The sequence below is a fragment of the Delphinus delphis genome, chromosome 20 (genome assembly GCF_949987515.2).
Source record: "Delphinus delphis chromosome 20, mDelDel1.2, whole genome shotgun sequence".
NCBI classification, from domain to species: domain Eukaryota; kingdom Metazoa; phylum Chordata; class Mammalia; order Artiodactyla; family Delphinidae; genus Delphinus; species Delphinus delphis.
Window position 1 is genome coordinate 14,569,638 of NC_082702.1, and position 22,457 is coordinate 14,592,094.

The following is a 22,457-nucleotide window of genomic DNA, read 5'->3' on the forward strand; positions in this document are numbered from 1 at the left end:
AAAGTTCTTAATAAAATTTTAGCAAATTGAATCCAACAATATAAAAAAATGATAATGCAACAATGGCCAAGTGGTGTTTATCCCAAGAATATAAGATTGGTTTAAGATTTGAAGTCCAGTGTAATTCAACATATTAACAAACTAAAAGAGAAGGAAAATACAGTATTGCCATCTCAGATGCAGAAAGAGCATTTGACAAAATTCAACATCCATTTTTGATAAATACACTTAGCAGAAAAAGAAAAAAAGCTTCAACTCAGTGAAGGTCATCTACGAAAAATCTCCAGCTACCATTTCACTTAATAGTACAAAACTGAATGCTTTCCTTCGAAGTAAGATCTTGGCAAAGATATTCACTGTCTCCACTTCTGTTCAGTCTTTTATAGAAGGTTTTAGCCAGAGAAACCAGGAAAGAAAAAGAAATGAACAGCATACAGATTTGATAGTGTGATGAAGAGCTTAATTTCATTTTTTGATGTTTGCCTGCTTATAGCTTTAAAAAAGAAAACCAAACCAAGAAGTTTATTTAAACAAGTGCTTGTCTTGAAGGGACAACTATCTAGGATTTCTTTATTTTTAAAAAATTAATTTTTAATTGGAGTATAGTTGGATTATGATGTCGTATTAGTTTCTGCTGTACAGCAAAGTGAATCAGTTATACATATATCCACTCTTTTTTAGACTCTTACCCCATATAGGTCATTACAGAGTACTGAGTAGAGTTCCTTGTGCTATACAGTAGCTCCTCATTAGTTATCTATTTTATATATAGTAGTGTGTTCATGCCAATCCCAATCTCCCAATTTATCCTACCTCCCCCTTCCCCCTTGGTGGTCATAAGTTTGTTTTCTACATCTGTGACTCTATTTCTGTTTTGTAAATAAGTGTATTTATACTATTTTAGGATTTAGTTCTTTTAGAGTAATTTATCCCTACTTAAAGAGACTACCTTACTTGTGACATCTACATAGAAAAAAGTCATAAAATTGTCCTTGGTTTAACAATGATAAATGAAAAACATTAAAATTCTCCAGCTGAACAATTTTTTTTTTTTGCGGTACGCGGGCCTCTCACTGTTGTGGCCTCTCCCGTTGCGGAGCGCATGCTCTGGACGTGCAGGCTCAGCGGCCATGGCTCACGGGCCCAGCCGCTCCGTGGCATGTGGGATCTTCCCGGACCGGGGCATGAACCCGCGTCCCCTGCATCAGCAGGCGGACTCTCAACCACTGCGCCACCAGGGAAGCCCTGCAAGGATTTTTTATATTCCTTTTTTGTGTTAAATAGCGAGAGCAAAATAACTTACTGGCATATAAAGATAAGAGGTGACCAAGCATACCACTAATGGAAAGGCAACATTTTCACAGAACTAGTATTTTCCCCCAACCCATTTTCATTTGATGTCAATCAAAACATACCATTGGCCATAATTTATTTTTTAGGAAAGCAATATGCTTCTGTATACACCAGTTACTTTACGTACAATAAAGGAATGGGGAAGAGGAAAATGAAAGACTAGAGAAAACCGTACTGTAGTAGTTAGGATGTGGTGGAACCAAATTGCATTTTTCTAATTGAGAATGTCCTTTTGGTCTGTAGAACAGAGTTCTGGAGTAAAGTAGCAGGTTCCTTTTTTGGTAGACACCTCCTGTCTGTTGCTGGAACACATCATTTGTATCTTCATCTTCCATTTCCAGCTGTGTAGGTGAGTCTGTTTCATTGATTGGCTGCCAGTCAAATCGGAATCTGATCTGCCTCATTGACAAACCGTGTCATTCACAATAGACTTTCATTAGTTTACTAAGTGGTGTATGCCTCTTAATCTTAAAGTGCACCACAGAACCATCCTGCCCTGCCACCTTCAAATTAATATGATCATTGTACTCAGTCCTTCCTTGGTCTTTTTGTCAGCCATGGTGATCTCCGGAGTCTCCTCAGCTGCTGTTTCACCAGATCCACACCAAACACGCACACAACCAGCACCAGGAACAGCAGAAGAAGCTGCTTACAGCTTTGAGCTTCACTCCTTATTTCTCTTGTGCCCCCAATCTGGGCAAGCTTAGCTCCTCTCTTTTTTGACACTAGCGGGAGATTTAAACCACACAAGCCTCTGCCATAAACGCTCCACGCCAATTTCCTTTCCTTGCTTTTGCAAACAACTTGCAGACTTTCTTGGGACACCTGCCTTGCTTTTCCTAGAAAGCTTCATTTTGTGAGTAATAAAACTTTTCATACCCTCTTGGTGTGTGTGTGGCGTCATCAGTCTCAACATCCCAACCATATTTTGGGTGGGTGGGCGGGTCCATACTATATCTGCCGATTGCAATAGGAATAGATATCACTGTCTTTTCTCAGAGATGACATGATCATCTATGTAGAAAATCCAGTGGAACCTCCAAACTCTAGTAGAAATACTAAGTGACTTAAGCAAGGTATCAGGCTACAAGATACAGAAATCAATTGTATTTCTTATATACCAGCAATGAACAATTGGAAATTGGATTTTTTTAAATACCATTTACAATGCATCAAAAACTCTGTAATACTTAGGGGTAAATCTGACAAAATATTTCATTATCTGTACATTAAAAAGTATAAAATATTGCTTAGAGGAATTAAAGAAGATATATATTGTGCTCATATTGTGTCTTATGGTTATGAGAGTCACCATTTTAAAGATGTCAGTTCTCCCCAATTGATCTATATACTCAATACAATCTCAGTGAAAATTCCAGATAGATTAAAAAAATAAATAAATGGACAAATTCCTTCTAAAACTCTCCTTGGTGTTTGAAATGAAAATTTGTTTTCACATACACGAAAAAATTGTACATGAATGTATATAGCAGCTTTAGTTATAACAGCCAAAAGTTGGAAACAACCTATATGTCCTTCAATGAATGAATGGCTAAACAAACTGTGGCATATCCACATGGACTTCTACTCAGCAATAAAAAGGAATGAATTACTTACACATGTAAAAACACTTATGAATCTCCAGGGAATTATGCTGAGTGAAAAAGTCAATAGTCCAATTACATACTTTATAATTCCATTTACATAAGATTCTTGAAGAGATAAAATTATAGAAATGGAGAACAGATTAGGGTTGCCAGGTCTTAAGGAGGGGGTTAAGAGAAGGAGGGAAGTGGGTATGGCTGTAAAAGGACAACATGAAGTATTCTTGTGATGATGGAAATAACTTGAAAGTATCAATGTGAAGGTTGTGATACAGTGTATAGTATTGCAAGATGTTACCACTGGGGGAAACTGGATACTGGGTATATGGGATTTCCCTGAATTATTTCTTACAACTGCATGAGAATCAAGAATTACTTCAAAATAAAAAGTTAAAATTTTTTAAAAAGCTAGGCTGAAAAGAAAACAAATTCTAAGGTAGTAGACCAAAACCCAACTACATTAAATGTAAATTCACTAAATATGTCAGAGTAAGATTGTCATTATTTTTAAAATAATATTGTTTAATGAGACATACTTTAAAAATAAAACAGAATGGTTAAAAGCAAAAGGGTAGAAAAAGATAATGCACTAGCCAAAAGAAGGATGGTGAAGCTACAGTAATATCAAAACTAAGACAAAAAGTGATATTATAAAGGGAAGATTCCATAATTTCCTATTGGATCAATCCAACAGGAAGCTATTACAACTCTAAGTATGTATCATCCAACAAGAGAGCTTTAAAATATATAAAGCAAAGCTTAACAGAAATAAAAGGAGAAATAGACAAATCTACAAGTATAAAAAATGAAATTAGGAAGCTGAATGGACATAGAACCAACTCTGTTCTCATCTTTTCACAAAATAATTAGCAAAAAATAATTCTTACAGTTGACAGAAAAATGTACTGTTGGTAAAGACACATGAGACAAATAAGCAAAACTTATTTAGAGGACATGTTCTCTCTCTGCAGTGTTTGGGAGCCTCTTTTCCCTTCCCAGAAAGAAATTCACACTTTTCGGAAACAGTGCCCATTATCATCTAGTGAAAGGAAGGCTGTGAAAGGAAGACTATCTTATTCTGCTTCCTAGAGATAACATAGTTCCTTAGGCTTTGTGTAGCTTCACGACTACAAGTTCCTGATATTTAGCATGCTGTAGTCTACTGTATTCTGTTCTCTTTGCCAACATACTGTTGCACAAAAGCATACAATAGTGTTTTCTTGGATATTTTCTCCATTTTGGTCTCTACTGCAAAATTATTGCAGTGAGTCTTGTTTTTGCGGTACGCGGGCCTTTCACTGTTATGGCCTCTCCCGTTGCGGAGCACAGGCTCCGGAAGCGCAGGCTCAGCAGCCATGGCTCACGGGCCCAGCCACTCCACGGCATGTGGGATCTCCCCGGACCGGGGCACGAACCCGTGTCCCCTGCATCGGCAGGCGGACTCTCAACCACTGCGCCACCAGGGAAGCCCTGTCAATTGTTTTTAAGTTCTTAAATCAGAGTGGAACTCATATGAAATGTTGAAAAAAGAAATCGGGTCTTTAGGGCAAGAGTGACATATAGTCCGGGTTGCTGGATTCTTAGGTTTTTGCACCTGGTTACTTGTCTACTTTTCAACTTACACTTTTCACTCCTGATGGCGAGGCTACTTTGAATTATTGACATGACCTTTCATTTGATGGCTCAGTGTCTTTGCCTTCTGCAACAACATCTTTCTAGATTACCTGTATCACTTCTGTCCATATAACACACATGGAATATGGAGTAACACAGTGTAAAAAAAAAAAAAAAAAAAAAAGGCGTGGGTGTTTCCAGTAATACACAATCACGAATCTCTATAATTTTTTTCCATTTAATATTTTGGTGATTCATGTATTGACTTAACCATGTAAATTTCAATATTGTAACAGGTGCCCGTCAGAAAAGCAGAAACACAAAGAACGGACAGAGCACATTGTCTCTGAAAAACTGCAGAGTCAGAATCAAGAGGTCACTAGAACAGACGACGCGACCATGGTCACACGAATGGTCGCAAACTAGAACGACCCTAAAGTCACTGGACCTCAGAGTCCCTCGACCCCGTAGACTCCCTACCACAAATTCCACCGCTGAAAGCTCCCACACCCGATCACGCAACGGTGCTCCTCCCTTTTCTTTTCTTTTTTTTACTCCTCCCTTTTCTGACTGCCTCCAGGAGCTTGAGGCTCAGGCTGGCCCATCTCGTCTCTTCAAGGTGCCCAGACCTTGCCCCACTTTCACCCCACTGAAGTCCAGTCCCAGGTGGAGCCGTGACCAGACGGAACGAAACCGACTCAGCGGTGCTTCCCTCACGGACCAGATACCGTAACGCCTAGAACCCAAAGATCCAGACAACTGTAAGGAGGAGGCGACTTTTCGCAGAAAATAGATTTGGGCCGAGACGGCCTCTGGGAAATGTAGTCCGGGGCAGGAAAACTGCGGATCTCTTCACATTCTTCTCAGCACCAAGTGGCACTCCCAGGCTCCGAGGGCCGGACTCACTGGAGGCAGCTGCCGCAAAACTCTCAGCTGAGGCCCCTCGGCAGATCTGAGAGCCTCCTCAACGCAGCGGTTGCTTATTCCCGCTACTCGTCAACTGGAGGGCCAGTCCCGCCCCGGCGAGCCGCGAGGGGCTCTGGGAAGAGTTATCCTGCGTCTAACGGACCGAGGCTTGTGCTGCCTTCGGACACAGCCGGCACTGACCTTAATGGATTACCTAACTCGGGCTGCACCGGCTGTGCCACTTGGGCAGCGCTGAGGTGCGGAATTGGGGCCTGTGTCTGCGGGCTCGGTGGTGAGTCCTCGGGAAGTCGCGAGCTCAGAGTCCGGGACTCTTTGTGCTGGGTGGAATAGGGGCCTGCGGACCACCCGGTGCCTGTGTTGTTGGAGGAGGACGCCGGGCAGGGCTTTGCCTGTGCGGGTGGTTCCCTGAGGCCGTGGGAGCGACGTGTGAAGGACTGTGAGCGTGTGGCTTGATAGGACTTTATTTGCCAGGCATTTGTCTGTGACTGATATGGCCGTGGAGTCGTGTGTGCAGGCGGATTTTGTGGATGTGCTTTTCCTTTTATGTTTCACTATGAACGTGGCTGCAAACCACAATAAAAGGCAGAGTTCGGTTGTGTGTGTAGATTTGTGAGACTGTTTGTACCAGTGCTTCATTTCTTTGGAGATGGTAATCGTAAATATGTTTTTCTATGAGATATCAATAGCCCCAACACGTTGTTTCAGTATTTATTTAAAATTTTATTTCTGTGTAATGGCCACGTTGTTTTGTGTGCTTAGTAACAATACTCCTTGCCCCTCACTCCCCGCCCCAAATCACAAAATAAAGAGAAGCTCCAAGAAAACAAAAATCATTTATACTTCTACCAACCACTATCAAAATTTATTTCCCATCTTTTCACCCCTCCCTCTGTGAATACATACATATGCATTCGTATATTATAAAATTGGAATCACGCTATACATACAGTTCTGTAATCTACCTATGCCATTTAACAATGTGCAGTTAATATTTTTCCATTTAAACAATTACACATCTGTGTCATCATTTAAAAGATTTTTGTATGGTATACATTTTAATGCATTTACACCTGTTGATGGGTAATTTGGTTTTTTTAACTTCTTGCCATTATATAGAATGTGTTTATCAGCAACTATTTGGCATGTTATCATGCACTTTCTTAATTTTTTTTGGTGGGAGGCAGGCTCTTAGAAGTGGAACTGATAGGTTGAGATATATATGCTTATTAAAGACTCCCTAATTCTATCCAGTTATTCTCTTGTAAGGTTCCAATAATCTACAGTATTATTGGCATGGTATAAGATTGCCTATAGTCATACACCCTTGATAACAATGGTTATCGTTAGTATTAATAATCTTTGTTAACCTCATAGATGTAAAATAATTTCTTTAATTTGCAGTTATTTAATTACTACTGAAGTCAACCATTTAAAAATCTTTTTTTGTGTGAATTATGTGTTTTCTAAGGTGTTTTTCTAAAGCAGTGTTCTATTTTCAAATTTCTTTTCCAGGTTCTTCAGGTACTGAGGATTCATTCATTCATCCACTCACCATTTATTGAATGCTGCGTGTGACAGGAATAATTATAGATGCTTGGGATATAACATTGAACAAAGGAGACAAACGCTCTGCTATCATGGTACTTACACTGTTGTGGGCCAGATAATAAATGAGGTAAGTAAGTTAAATATAACATACATTAAATAGTGAAACATTCTAAGAGAAAAGTAAAGCAGGAGGATATATAGAATCAGGGATGAGACTTGGAGTTTTAGATGGGGTAGTTAAGAATGCATCCTGAAAATGTAATAATAAAGATATGAAGGAAATACAGGTGCTAGTTATGCACATAATTAAGGGAAGAGGGAACAACAGTTAGAAAAGCCCTGAGATGGGAATATGCCTGTTACGAAGAGGCTGGTGTGGCTGAAATAGAGCAAATGAGAGGGAGAGTAGTGAGAGATGAGAGAAGAAAGGTAATTGGAGGGAAGGAGGGCAGATCAGATTGGGCCTTATGGGCCCTGTTAAGGATCTTGGCTTTTTACTGTGAATGAGATGGGAAGCTATTGGAGAGTTTTGAACATACAAGTGATAGTATCTGCTTACGATTTAAGAGGATTGCCTTGGTTGCTCTGATGAGAGAATTGTGAGAAGAAGAATAGGGGAAGAGGTCAGGGACAAGGGCAGAAGCAGAGAGACCAACTAGGAAGCTATTGCATTAATCTAGGGAAAAGATGTTGGTGACCTGGACCAGAGTAGTAAAAATGATGAGAAGTAGTCGTGTACTGGATATAATTTAAAGGTAAAGCTGACATAATTTGCTGATAGAACTGATGTGGAGTGTAAGTGTGACAAGATGACACAATATTTTTTAATCTGAGCAACTTGAAGAATGGAGTTGTCATTAACTGAGAAGGGAAAGAAGGTAGAAAGAACCTGGGGCATAGAGAGATAGTGAGATTTCAGTTTGGAATATTGTATCTGAAGTATGAGATGCCCATTGGACATTCAGGTGGAAATATTAAGTTGGCAGTGGGATATACAAGTCTGAAGTTCAAAAGAAAGTTCTGAGACCTAGGTTGGAGACATACGTTTGGGGATTATCAGCATATAGATGATATTTAAGGAGATCACTTAGAGGGTAGATGGAAAATGATAGACGTAAAGGACTTATCTCTGGGTCACTTCAACATGAGAAAGTCAAAGAAAATGAGGAGGAACCAGCAAAAAAGACTGAAAGGGTCTACCTAGAATGGTTGGGAGAAAACCCCAGTTATGGTGCTTAGTGCTACTGACATGGTCATTGTTTCTAGGCTTTTTGTTTTGGTGGGCAGAGCAAGGAAATATATTCTTTTAGTTTTTTTTAGTAGCTTGATTCACATACCATACATTTTACCCTTTAAAGTGTACAACGGAATGTTTTTCTAAAAAATCCACAGGGTTGTGCACCCATCACCATCGTGTAATTTTAGATCATTTTTGTCCCCCCTGAATTATCGTACCCATTAGCAGTCAATCTCATATTCTCCTCCTTCCTCCCAGTCTAATGAACCACTAATCTGATTGATGCCTTGATGAATTTGTCTATTCAGCCATTTCATATCAATGAAATCGTACAATATGTGGTCTTTTGTGACTGGCTTCTTTCACATGATATGTTTTCAATGTTTATTAACGTTGTAGCTGGAAATATACTCTTAACAGAGTAGACCCCATGAGTTCATACTGCTATTTGCAATAAAAAAAAATTTAGAATTATAGAGTTTCTACTTTAGTTTCATTTTTGTGTCTTTTATTTATTAATCCATCCATCTGTAGATGTGTATATGTATATATAAATAAGATAGTTCAGAGCAATATTACTAGTACTTAAAATATTCCTACTGCAAATAATTTAATATTTCTTTATAGATCTATTTGCTTTGGGGTTGTCTCTCTAGGGACATATAACCCAATTATTGTGCTTTAAAGTAACTAGAACTAATTTCTCTGTGTGTGGTTAAGCCACAAATGTAACATACGAGTAGGTTCATTTGTTTCATTCTGCTTTTGATTTTTAGGTGTAGCTTATGGGTTTTTTTGGTTGTTGTTGTTTTAATTTAATTTATTTAATTAATTATTTTAGTTTTTGTTTTAACATTTGTTTTAATTTTGTTTTAGAATCATGTAAGACATTTACATGGTTGGAAAGTCAAATATGCAAAACAAACACACAAAACAAAGAGAAGTCTTGTACTGTTTGCAAACAGGGAGCATGATGCCTCCAGCTTTGTTATTCCTTCTCAAGATTGCTTTGGCAATTTGGGGTCTTTTGTGGGTCCATACAAATTTTAGGATTGTTTGTTCTATTTCTATGAAAAATTCCATTGGAATTTTGATAGAAATTGCATTGAATCTATACATTGCTTTGGGTAGTATGAACATTTTAGCAATATCAATTCTTCCAATCCATGAACACGGAATTTCTTTCCATTTATTTGTGTCTTTTTCAATTTCTTTCATCAGTGTCCTATAGTTTTCATTGTATAGTCTTTCACCTGCTTGGTTGAACTTATTCCTAGGTGTTTTATTCTTTTTGATGCAATTGTGAATGGAATTGTTTTCTTAACTTTTCTTTCTGATAGTTCATTATTAGTGCATAGAAATGCAGCAATTTCTGTATATTAATTTTGTATCCTGCAACATTACTGAATTCATTTATAAGTTCTAACAGTTATTTGGCAGTCTTTAGGGTTTTGTATGTATAATATCATGTCATCTGCAAATAATGAAAGTTTCACTTCTTCCTTTCCATTTGGATGCCTTTTATTTCTTTTTCTTGCCTAATTGCTCTGGCTAGGATTTCCAGTACTATGTTGAACAAAAATAGTGAGAATGGGCATCCTGTCTTGTTCCTGGTCTTAGAGGAAAAGCTCTTAGCTTCACACCATTAACTATGGTGTTAGTTCTGAGCTTGTCATATATATCATTAATTATGTGAGATACGTTTCCTCTATACCCACTTTGTTGAGAGTTTTTTTTTTTTTTTTGGCTGTATGCGGGCCTCTCACTGTTGTGGCCTCTGCTGTTGTGGAGCACAGGCTCCGGACACACAGGCCCAGCGGCCATGGCTCACGGGCCCAGCTGCTCCGCAGCATGTGGGATCCTTCCGGACCGGGGCACGAACCCGTGTCCCCTGCATCAGCAGGCAGAATCCCGACCACTGCGCCACCTGGGAAGCCCTGTTGAGAGTTTTTATCAAAAATGGATGTTGAATCTTGTCAAATACTTTTCCTTCATCTATTGAGATGATCATATGGATTTTTATCATTCATTTTGGTAATGTGGTGTATCACATTTGTTGATTTGTGGTTATTGAACCATCCTTGCATCCCTAGAATATATCCCACTTTATTGAGGTGTTTGATTCTTTTTTTAAAATTTTTTAAAATAAATGTATTTGTTTGTTTTATTTTTGGCTGCATTGGGTCTTCATTGTGGCACATGGGCTTTCTCTAGTTGTGGCAAGTGGAGGCTACTCTTCATTGTGGTGCACAGGCTTCTCATTGCAGTGGCTTCTCCTGTTGCAGAGTGTGGGCTCTAGGCATGCGGGCTTCAGTAGTTGTGGCTTGTGGGCTCTAGAGTGCAGGTTCAGTAGTTCTGGTGCATGGGCTTAGTTGCTCTGCAGCATGTGGGATCTTCCCAGACCAGGGATTGAACCTGTGTCCCCTGCACTGGCAGGCGGATTCTTAACCACTGTGCCACCAGGGAAGCCCTGAGGTGTTTGATTCTTAATGTATGTTGAGTTCATGTTTGCTAATATTTTGTTGAGGATTTTTCATCTGTGTTCATCCAGAATATTGGCCTGTGATTGTCTTTTCTTGTAGTATACTTGTCTGGTTTTGGTATCAGGGTAATGCTGGCCTTGTGAAGTGAGTTTGGAAGCGTTTTCTCCTCTTCTATTTTTGGGAGATTTTTAGAAGAATTCGTATTAATTTTTCTTTGAATGTTTGGTAGAATTCACCAGTACGGCCATCTGGTTCTGGATTTTTGTTTGCTGGGAGGTTTTAAATTACTGATTCAACCTCCTTACTAGTAATCGGTCTGTTCAGATTCTTTGTTTCTTCATAATTCAGTCTTGGATGGTTGTATGTTTCTAGGAATGTATCCATTCCTTCTAGGTTGTCCAATTTTTTGGCATATAATTGTTTGTAATAGTCTCTTATCTTTTGTATTGTATTTCTGTGGTATCAGTTGTAACATATCCTCTTTTGTTTCTGATTTTGTTCAAGTCCTCTCTCTTTTTACTTGGTGAGTCTAGCTAAAGCTTTGTCCATTTTGTTTATCTTGTCACAGCATCAGTTCTTGGTTTCATTGATCTTTTCTCTTGTCTTTTTAGTCTCTATTTCATTTTTTTCTGCCCTGATTCTTGTTACTTCCTTCCTTCTACTAAGTTTGGGCTTCTTTTATTCTTCTTTTCTAGTTCCTCAAGGTTTAAAGTTAGGTTGTTTATTTAACATTTTTCTTGGTTTTTGAAATAGGCATTTGTTGTTATGAACTTCCTTCTTAGAGCAGTTTTTGTTGCATCCCTTAAGTTCTGGTGTATTGTACTTCCATTTTCATTTGTCTCAAGATATTTTTGATTTTGCTTTTGATTTCTTTGTTCCCATTGGTTATTCAGTAGCATGTTGTTTAGTTGCTACACATTTCTGAATTTTCCAGTTTTCTTCTGGTAATTGATTTCGTTTCATACCATGTGGTTGGGAAAGATGCTGGATATTATTTAAGTCTTCTTAAATTTGTCAAGACTTGTTTTGCGGCCTATCATATCCTAGAGACTGTTCCATGTGCACCTGAGAAGAAGGTGTATTCAGGTGCTTTTGGATGGAATTTCTGTATATATCTATTTAGTCTATCTGGTCTAATGTGTTGTTTAAGGCCAATGTTTCCTTATTGATTTTCTGTCAGAACGATTTATCCATTGTCATATTGTATTGCTGCCTATTTCTCCCTTTAGACCTGTTAATATTTGCTTCATATATTTAGGTGCTCTTATGTTGTGTGCATATATATTTACAAATGTTTATCCTCTTGTTGGATTGACCCCTTTATCATTATGTAATGCCCTTCATTGTCTCTTATGGCAGTCTTTGTTTTAAAGTCTGTTTTGTCTGATATAAGTATAGCTATTCCAACTTTCTTTTGGTTTCCATTTGCATGGAATATCATCATGCAAAAAGATGGACCCTTCAGTCTGTGTGTGTTCTTACAACCGAAGTAAATCTGTCATAGGTAGCATATTGATGGGTTTTGTTTTTTTTATCCATTCATCCATTCTGTGTCTTTTTGAAAGCTTTTCTTTTTTTGTGTGTGTGGTATGCAGGCCTCTCACTGTTGTGGCCTCTCCCATTGCAGAGCACAGGCTCCGGATGCGCAGGCTCAGCGGCCATGGCTCATGGGCCCAGCCGCTCCGCGGCACGTGGGATCCTCCTGGACCAGGGCACGAACCCATTCTGTGTCTTTTGATCAGAGAATTTAATCCATTTACATTTAAAGTAATTATTGATAGGTATGTATTTATTGCTATTTTGTTAATTGGTTTTTGGCTGTTTCGTAGTTCCTCTGTTCCTTTCTTTGCTATTTCTTTGTGGTTTGATGGCTTTCTTTATTGGTATGTTTAGATTCATTTCTCACTATCTTTTGTTATCTACTGCAAATTTTTGGTTAATGGTTACAATGAGACTGACATAAACCCACTTATATTTATAATGGTCTAATTTAAGTTGATAATAATCAAAGTTTGAATGCATTCTAAAGCTTTACATTTCTATCCCTGCCCCCCCATCATTTTAAAAAATATCAAACGCTTCACAAATTTGCATGTCATCCTTGTGCAGAGGCCATGCTATTCATCTCTATATCATTCCAATTTTAGTATATATGCTGCTGGAGTGAGCACTGGGAGGTTTCTGTTGACCTGTCTTCAAGTTCATTGATTTTTTCTTCAGTCATGTTGAGTCTACTGATGAGTCCATTGAAGGCATTCTTTTTTTTTTTAGAGTTCCATCAGCACTAAGCAATTTTAATTTTAAAAAAATGATGTCAGAGTAATTTCAAACTCACAGAAAATTTGCAAGTACACTACAAAAAAACTCCCTTATTGCCTTCACCCAGATTCACCAACTTTTAATATCTCTCTCTTTCTTTCTCTCTCTCTCTCTCTCTCTCTCACACACACACACACACACACAATGAGTCTTTTTCTGAACCATTTGACTACAAGCTTCAGACCTGATCCTTCATCCCCTAAATACTCCAGTGTGTATTTCCCTAAACAGAGACCTCCCAATAAGTCAGGAAGTCAACAATTGATACAACATTGCCATTTAGAGAACCTGTTCAAATTTCAGTTTTGCCAATTGTCCCCAAAATGTCTTTTTCTTCATACTTTAAAAAACATATATATTTATTTATTTTTATTTGGTTGTGCCGGGTCTTGTGGCTGGTGGGCTTTTTAGTTGCAGCTGGCAGGCTCCATAGTTGTGGCTTGCCATCTCCTTAGTTGCAGCATGCTGGCTCCTTAGTTGTGGCATGCGAACTCTTAGTTGCGGCATGCCTGTGGGATCTAGTTCCCTGACGAAGGATTGAACCTGGGCCCCCTGCATTGGGAGCATGGGGTCTTAACCACTGCGCCACCAGGGAAGTCCCCCCAAAATGTCTTTTTTAGTTTTCAGGTACAGGATTCCTTCATACCTTGCATTTGGTTGTCATGTCTCTTTGGCCTCCTGTAACCTGGAACAGTTCCTCAGTCATTCTGTCTATCATGTCCTTGAGAGTTTAAAAGAATACAGGCCTTATATTCTGTAGGCTGGCACTCAACTTGATTCCATTGGATGTTTCTTCATGCCTAGACTCAGGCATGTATTCCTGACAAACTTTGATTTTCTCATTATGTCATTCTGTCCCATCACTGGTGATGTTAACCTTGATCATCTAGTCATGTTGATGTCTTCACTGTAAAGTTCTATTTTTCCTTGTAACTGTTGGAAGATGTTCCAGTATGGTGCTAAAATCCTGTTCCTCATCGAAACTTTACCCATTCTTAGCCTCCATTGACAACTTCAGTCTGAACCACTCTCCAGTTGATAAGTGGTTTTATGTTTATATTATTCCTTTTACATTTATTGGTTGGCATTATAGTGGAAAGGAAGAGCTTTCCTTTCTCCCTATTGATTTATATCATGTTGAGCTCATGGATTCTATTTTATTCAGTAGGTTATAATTTATTACTGTAAATATTTATTTTCATGCTCAAATTGCCCCTAATTTGGCCAATGGGAGCTTCTTTGAGCCAGTTTCACATCTTTTTAACATGGTCCTATCAGTTTTTGAGCACTTCCTTAATTTCTGGCACAAGATGTTCTAGGCTCATCTTGTAGTTTTCCTGCTCCAGCCCTAAAATCAGATATTTCTTCAGACAGTCTTGGTTCCTCTTCTTTTTTCCCATATAAATATTTTTTGGAAAATTTTGGACTTTTATTTATTTATTGTTGTTGAAGTATAGTTGATTTACCATATTATGTTAGTTTCAAGTGTACAGCAGAGTGATTTGGTTATATATATATTCTTTTTTTGATACTTTACATTATAGTTTATTACAAGATATTGAATATAGTCCCCTGTGCTATGCAGTAAATCCTTGTTGTTTATTTTATATGCATCTGTTAATCCCATACTCTCAATTTATTCCTCCCTTGCTTCCTCTCCCCTTTAGTAACCATAAGTTTGTTTTCTATGTCTGTGAGTCTGTTTTCTGTTTTGTATATAGATTCATTTGTACTATTTTTTAGATTCCACATGTGATATATAATATTTGTCTTTGTCTGACTTCACTTAGTATGATAGTCTCTAGGTCCATCCATGTTTTTGAAAATGACATTATTTCATTCTTTTTTTATGACTAAATAATATTCCATTGTGTATATATATATTATATATATGTACACCACATCTTCTTTATCCATTCGTCTGCCAATGGACATTTAGGTTGCTTCCATGTCTTGGATATTGTAAATAGTGTGCCACTATGAACAATGGGATGCCTGTACCTTTTTGAATTAGAGTTTTTGTCTTTTCTGGATATATGCCCATAAATGGGATTGCTGGGTAATATGGCAACTCTACTTTTAGTTTTTTTTTTTAACATGGTTCTTTTTTTTAACATCTCTATTGGAGTATAATTGCTTTACAATGGTGTGTTAGTGTCTGCTTTATAACAAAGTGAATCAGCTATACATATACATACATCCCCATATCCCCTCCCTCTTGCATCTCCCTCCCACCCTCCCTATCCCACCCCTCTAGGTGGTCACAAAGCACTGAGCTGATCTCCCTGTGCTATGTGGCTGCTTCCCACTAGCTAGCTATTTTACATTTGGTAGTGTAGGTATGTCCATGCCACTCTCTCACTTCATCCCAGCTTACCCTTCCCCCTCCCCACATCCTCAAGTCCATTCTCTACATTTGCATCTTTATTCCTGTCCTGCCCCTAGGTTCTTCAGAACCATTTTTTTTTAGATTCCATATATATGTGTTAGCATACAGTATTTGTTTTTCTCTTTCTGACTTACTTCACTCTGTATGATAGACTCTAGGCCCATCCACCTCACTACAAAAAACTCAATTTCCTTTCTTTTTATGGCTGAATAATATTTCATTGTATATATGTGCCACATCTTCTTTATCCACTCATCTGTCGATGGGCACTTAAGTTGCTTCCATGTCCTGGCGATTGTAAATAGTGCTGCAGTGAACATTGTGGTACATGTCTGTTTTTGAATTATGGTTTTCTCAGGGTATATGCCCAGTAGTGGGATTGCTGGGTCATATGGTAGTTCTATTTTTAGTTTTTTAAGGAACTTCCATACTGTTCTCCATAGTGGCTGTATCAATTTACATTCCCACCAACAGTGCAAGAGGGTTCCCTTTTCTCCACACCCTCTCCAGCATTTATTGTTTGTAGATTTTTTGATGATGGCCATTCTGACCAGTGTGAGGTGATACCTCATTGTAGTTTTGATTTGCATATCTCTAATAATTAGTGATGTTGAGCATCTTTTCATGTGCTTTTTGGCCATCTGTATGTCTTCTTTGGAGAAATGTCTATTTAGATCTTCTGCCCATTTTTTGATTAGGTTGTTTGTGTTTTTGACAAAGAGTTGCATGAGATGTTTGTATATTTTGGAGATTAACCCCTTGTCAGTTGCTTCATTTGCAAATATTTTCTCCCAGTCTGTGGGCTTTTTATTTTGTTGATAGTTTCCTTTGCTGTGCAAAAGCTTATAAGTTTGATTAGGTCCCACTTGTTTATTTTTGCTTTTATTTCTATTGCCTTGGGAGACTGACCTAAGAAAACATTGCTGTGATTTATGTCAGAGAATGTTTTGCCTATGTTCTCTGCTAGGAGTTTTATGGTGTCATGTCATATTTAAGTCTTTAAGCCATTTTGAGTTTATTTTTGTACATGGTGTAAGGGAGTGTTCTAGCTTCATTGATTACATGTGGCTGTCCACCTTTCCCAGCACCACTTGCTGAAGAGACCATCTTGTCTTCATTGTATATTCTTGTCTCCTTTGTCAAAGATTAATTGACTGTAGGTGTGTGCGTTTATTTCTGGGCTCTTTATTCTGTTCCATTGATTTATATGTCTGCTTTTGTGCCAGTACCATGCTGTTTTGATTACTGTAGCTTTGTAATATTGTCTGAAGTCTGGGAGGGTTATGCCTCCTGCTTTGTTCTTTTTCCTCAGGATTGCTTTGGCAATTCTGGGTTTTTTGTGGTTCCATGTAAATTTTATGATTATTTGTTCTAATTCTGTGAAAAATGTCATGGGTAATTTGATAGGGAACACATTAAATCTGTAGATTGCTTTGGGTACTATGGCCATTTAAACTATGTTAATTCTTCCAATCCAAGAACATGGGCTATCTTTCCATTTCCTTGAATCCTCTTCAGTTTCCTTTATCAATGTTTTATAGTTCTCAGCATATAAATCTTTTACCTCCTTGGTTAGGTTCATTACTAGGTGGTTTGTTTTTTGGATGTGATTTTAAATGGGATTTTTTTTTTTAACCTTCCCTTTCTGATATTTCTTTGTTAGTGCAAAGAAATGCAACACATTTCTGTATATTACTCTTGTATCCTGCTACCTTGCTGAATTCATTTATGAGTTCTAATAGTTTTTTGTGTGGAGTCTTTAGGGTTTTCTATATAGAGTATCATGTCATTTACATACAATGACAATTTTACCTCTTCCTGAATGCCTTCATTTCTGTTAGTGTATTTTTTAAATTAATTTAAATTAATTTTTATTGGAGTATAGTTGCTTTACAATGTTGTGTTAGTTTCTGCTGTACAGCAGAGTGAATCAGCTATATGTATACATATAATCCCTCTTTTTTTGGATTTCCTTCCCATTTAGGTCACCTCTGTTGATATATTTTTAATTGCTAGCATTCCTTTTGTTTATTTCTCCCCTTACATTATCTATTTTCCTAATTTGTTCATTAGAGCCCTGAACATATTAGTCATAGTTATTTTAAATGCACTGCACAAACTTTTACTGTGCCCTTTGAAATGTAAATTATTGTGCTAGGCCATGAAGAAGCCATATAAGTAGTCCCTGCCATAAGTGATTCACAGTCCTAGGGAGAGAGACAAATCAGCAAATGCTGTGGCAGAATGATAAATGCCAATGTTGGGCAAGCTCATGGGATGTAGGAGTAAGATATATCCAATAGAGGGATATCCTGATCAAGGGATAAAGTAGTTTTTTGTTTGTTTGTTTGTTTTTTGCCATGTTGCATGGCTTGCAGGATCTTAATTCCCGAACCAGGGATCGAACCTGGGCCCACAGCAGTGAAGGTGTCAAGTCCTAACCACTGGACTGCCAGGGAATTCCCTGGATAAAGTAGTTCTTAATTTGACTTAAGGATGAGAAGACATTGGTCAAGTGAAAGATGCAGTTGATCAGCAATCAGGGAATGGTTTCTATGTAGGGGGAAATGATATGCAGTAGCTTTTAAGGGAGTGAGTGCACTGTGTTTCTTTTAAAAGGCACATAACCATAACTTGTGCCCCCCCCATGTGATTTAAACATATGTTGCCAAGTGGATGTTAGGACATGGAATCCAGGGACACATGGGAAGACTAGGGAAAGAGAAGACTAGGGAAATTTTGGGGTGGTGGTGGAAAGAAAATACTCATCCACGATGGAGCTATTTCCCCAGTATGTAAGTTAGCTCAAACTATCTAGAGAATTGCTTAGGGAAATGCAGCCAGGGGTGGGGCTCTCAATGATTCTAGAGTTTTTGGCAAAATTTGGATTCAAGCAGGCAGAGATGATGATAATGACGATGATGATGATACGGATGCCCAAGTTGTTAATGTTTTTTAACTGTATCCGAGCTCATTTCAGGAGGGAAGTATGCATAGTAGTTCAGAAACTGAACAAATGGATATACCTCAAGTAAGTTCTTCACAAAGGGACAAGAAAAATAACATTTGGTATGAATAGAACATCTGAGAATTTGTTTTGAAAGTATTTCTCCAGTCAGTCCACTTTGAATTCCTCCAAATTTATTCTTTTTTCCCTGACACCTTGCCAATTGCTACTGCTTTGCCTGTAACAGTTTGCCGCAGCAACTCCAACATAGCGAATTTACTTAACATTAAGATACCATCTTAATCCTAACTTCATGTGGGAGGTATTTGGGGGCCCCATGCCAGAATAAGCTGAGGGACTTTTGCTGTGTACCTTCCAAGTGGGGCAATTCTTAAAAGTTTATTGTAGTGGAGGGACTTTGGGTTTCTGCTCAGGGACATAGATGGAAAGAGCTCTGCCTCCACCCTTAAAACAAGGAAAAAACTGGACGAACTGCAGATTAACAACTTTTTTTGAACTCATCAAAGAACTGAGGTCACAGGGCAACCAAGTAACCTGAAATCTGAGGAAAAACAGATGCCTTCTGGGAGAAACAGGACTTGAGCCTTCACTCACATGGGGTGGATACTGCCAGACACCATATAAGCCAGTAAGAAGATACAGTTAAAATTTTTAAACAAATTATCAAAGGTTGAATGTGGGCCAGCAAGAGTATAAAGCCACTGAGGGAGTTGCAAATTTGGGAGTTTTCAATCTCTGTTAGGCTTTTCCTCCAGAAATCCCACCAGACACTCACTGTGAAAATGGAGGAGAGTCCTGTGATATCTTTCCTTGTGGTGCTGCTTTGGGAAAGGGAACAACAGCACAGACCCATCTTTGCTGCAGAATAAAAACTTTAGTTTGTATAATAAAAAGCAACAAAAACTGTTACCTTAGGGCACAGGTGGAAACTTATAGCAGTTTAAGAAAGTGAACTGAAAAAAAAGCACTACCTCTGGGAGTGGGGAAGGAATATGTGCTAGACCTAGCACACAGCTGGAGGAGAGGCAAGAGCATTCATGAAAGCCACATACATAACCAAGACCCAGGGACATGGGGCCTGCCTAAGATTTAGGCTTAGTGAGAATATAAGAGACTGCTTTTCTCTACCAACCCCTACTGCCCAACCCCCCATGAGGATAACAAGCATCAAATAAAAATAATACTGGAACATAGCTGGGAGACCTGCAAGAGAGATTCTCTGTGGGGAACAGCACAGATGGAATACTCATTGCCAAGGGAGAAACATATATTGAGAAAACATGCCTGAAACCAACCCATACCTTAAACACAGGTATCTTTAGAGGAATCTGAAGCCTGTGGTACAATGAAGGTAACCACAGCAATGAAAAACCTAAACCCCACCCATCTGCTGACTCAAACCCCCGTGTTAAAAACATAGCAGAGGGCTTCCCTGGTGGCGCAGTGGTTGAGAGTCCACCTGCTAATGCAGGGGACACGGGTTCGTGCCCCGGTCCGGGAAGATCCCACATGCCGCAGAGCAGCTAGGCCCATGAGCCATGGCCACTGAGCCTGTGCGTCTGGAGCCTGTGCTCCACAACAGGAGAGGCCACAACAGTGAGAGGCCCGCATACTGGGGAAAAAAAAAAAAAGCAAAAAACAAAAAAACCTAGCAGAAGGAAAGGCATGCTAATCTGTAAGCATAAGAAATACTTAATTTTATATTTGCTGTACTACCCAAGGTGTCCAGCTTTCCAAAAAATTATAAGGTATGTGAAAAGGCAAGAAATAACACTTCAAAGAGCCAAAGCAATCATCAGAACCAGACTCAGATATGACGTAGATATTGGAACAACCCAATAGGAATTTAGAATAATTATGACTAATATGTAATGGATCACATGGGTAATTACAGCAGAGAGATGGAAACTATAAGAAAAAGTTGAATAGAAATGCTAGAAATCAGAATCACAGCAGAGGTGAATAATGTTTATGATAGACTCATTAGTAGATTGGACACAGCTGAAGAAAGAATCTGTGAACTTCAATTTAGAGTAATAGAAATTACCTATACTGAAACACAGTGAGAAAAAGAGTGGGTGAAAAAAGCCAGAATAGAGCATCCAAGAGGTATAGGACAGTATAAAATGTCTCATATATGCTTAATTGGAATTCCAGTTAAGAGAGAGAATGAAGAAAAAATATTTGAAGAAATAATGGCTGAGACTTTTTCAACGTTAATGACACCAAACCAGTAAACTCAGAGACCACCAAGCAGGATAAACACAAATAAAAATGAAAAACACTTTTGGACATATCATATTTTTTTAAAATATACTTATTTATTTATTTATTTGGCTGCTCTGGGTCTTAGTTTTGGTATGAGGGATCTTCATTGCCACATGCGGGATCTTCATTGCAGCACGCAGGATCTTTAGTTGCAGCATGCAGGATCTTTTAGTTGCAGCATGCAGGCTGTTAGTTGTGGCAGGTGGGATCTAGTTCCCTGACCAGGGATCGAACCTGGGCCCCCTGCATTGGGAGCACAAAGTCTTAACCACTGGACCACCAAGAATGCCCCTGGGTATTATCATATTTAAACTTCTGAAAAAGAAAGATAAGGAAGAAAATCTTGAAGGCAACTTCAAGAAAATAGAAACTTTATGTACTGAGGGACAAGGATAAGAATCACATACAGCAGACTTCTCATCAGATATCATGCAAGCAAGAAGACAATGGAGACAAATTTTTAAAGTACTGAAAGAAAAAAGCTATCAATACAGGATTCTATACCATGCAAAAATATGCTTCAAAAATGAAAAATAAATACTTTTTCAGGGACTTCCCTGGTGGTGCAGTGGTTAAGGATCCACCTGCCAATGCAGGGGACATGGGTTCAATCCCTGGTCTGGGAAGATCCCACATGCTGTGGAGCAACTAAGCCCATGCAGGGTAACTAAGCCCATGCGCCACAACTACTGAGCCTGCGCTCTAAGCCTGCGAGCCACAACTACTGAAGCCCACTAGCCACAACTACTGAACCCATGAGCCACAACTACTGAAGCCAGTGCACCTAGAGGCTGTGCTCCTCAATAAGAGAAGCCACCGCAATGAGAAGCCTGCGCACCACAACGAGAGAAAGCCCACACGCAGCAATGAAGACCCAATGCAGCCAAAAATAAATAAATAAAATACTTTTTCAGACAATCAAAAACTCATTGCAGGCTTCCCTGGTGATGCAGTGGTTAAGAATCCACCTGTTAATGCAGGGGACATGGGTTCGAGCCCTGGTCCGGGAAGATCCCACATGCTGCGGAGCAACTAAACCTGTGCACCACAACTACTGAGGAGCCCACAAGCCACAACTACTGAGCTCATGTGCCACAACTACTGAAGCCTGCGTGCCTAGAACCTGTGCTCCACAACAAGAGAAGCCACTGCAATGAGAAGTCCGAGCACTGCAATGAAGAGTAGCCCCTGCTGGCTGCAACTAGAGAAAGCCCGTGTGCAGCAATGAGACCCAACACAGCCATAAATAAATAAATAAGTAAATTTATTTATTTAAGAAAACTGCCAATAGACCTTCTCTACAGGAGATGCAGAAGGAATATGATATCCATCAAACTTGGATTTGCACAAAGAAATGAAGTACATTGGAACTGGAATCAGTGAAATTCAAATAAAATTCATTTCCTTTCTTATACGTAATTGCTCTAAAAGATACGTGATCATCTAGAGTAAATATTGTATGTTTATGGCATAGGTAAAAGTGAAATATATGATGAATGTAGCACAAAGGATGGGAGGAATTTGGAATATGTTGTTGTGGTCTTTATACTACAATTGAAGCAGTGTCATATTATTTGAAGGTAGATGCAGATTTTGGTCGGGGGGGGGGGGTGTTCCAAAGAGCAAATTTAATCAGAGAAGTGAGAAAATGCAGAAACAAAGGAAAGCAGTCAGGCAATTTGAAACAATAATAGCTTAGCCATTAAACAAAGTTAAAGATCTTTAGTTCCTCCATAAGGTCTGTAGT

General features: G+C 38.7%; 1 protein-coding gene, 1 non-coding gene and 1 pseudogene across 3 annotated transcripts in view; 1 reads left to right on the top strand and 2 right to left on the bottom strand.

Annotated features, from left to right (window-relative positions):
* Positions 1 to 1,472: 1,472 nt before the first annotated feature.
* On the bottom strand, positions 1,473 to 2,116 carry LOC132417056 (small ubiquitin-related modifier 2 pseudogene; annotated as a pseudogene).
* A 3,295-nt stretch (positions 2,117 to 5,411) lies between these two features.
* LOC132416118 (zinc finger protein 569) overlaps positions 5,412 to 22,457 on the top strand; it is a 68,423-nt gene continuing 51,377 nt past the window's right edge. For both annotated transcript variants that reach the window (XM_069540167.1, XM_069540166.1), the window contains exons 1-3: positions 5,412 to 5,734; positions 7,011 to 7,173; positions 12,394 to 12,547. In XM_069540167.1, coding sequence (XP_069396268.1) covers positions 12,408 to 12,547 — 140 coding nt within the window. In that variant the 5' untranslated portion in view covers positions 5,412 to 5,734; positions 7,011 to 7,173; positions 12,394 to 12,407. The remainder of the gene's footprint in view (positions 5,735 to 7,010; positions 7,174 to 12,393; positions 12,548 to 22,457) is intronic.
* On the bottom strand, positions 12,831 to 12,937 carry LOC132417391 (U6 spliceosomal RNA). The gene has a single exon (XR_009517829.1). It is a non-coding gene; the product is annotated as a U6 spliceosomal RNA (small nuclear RNA).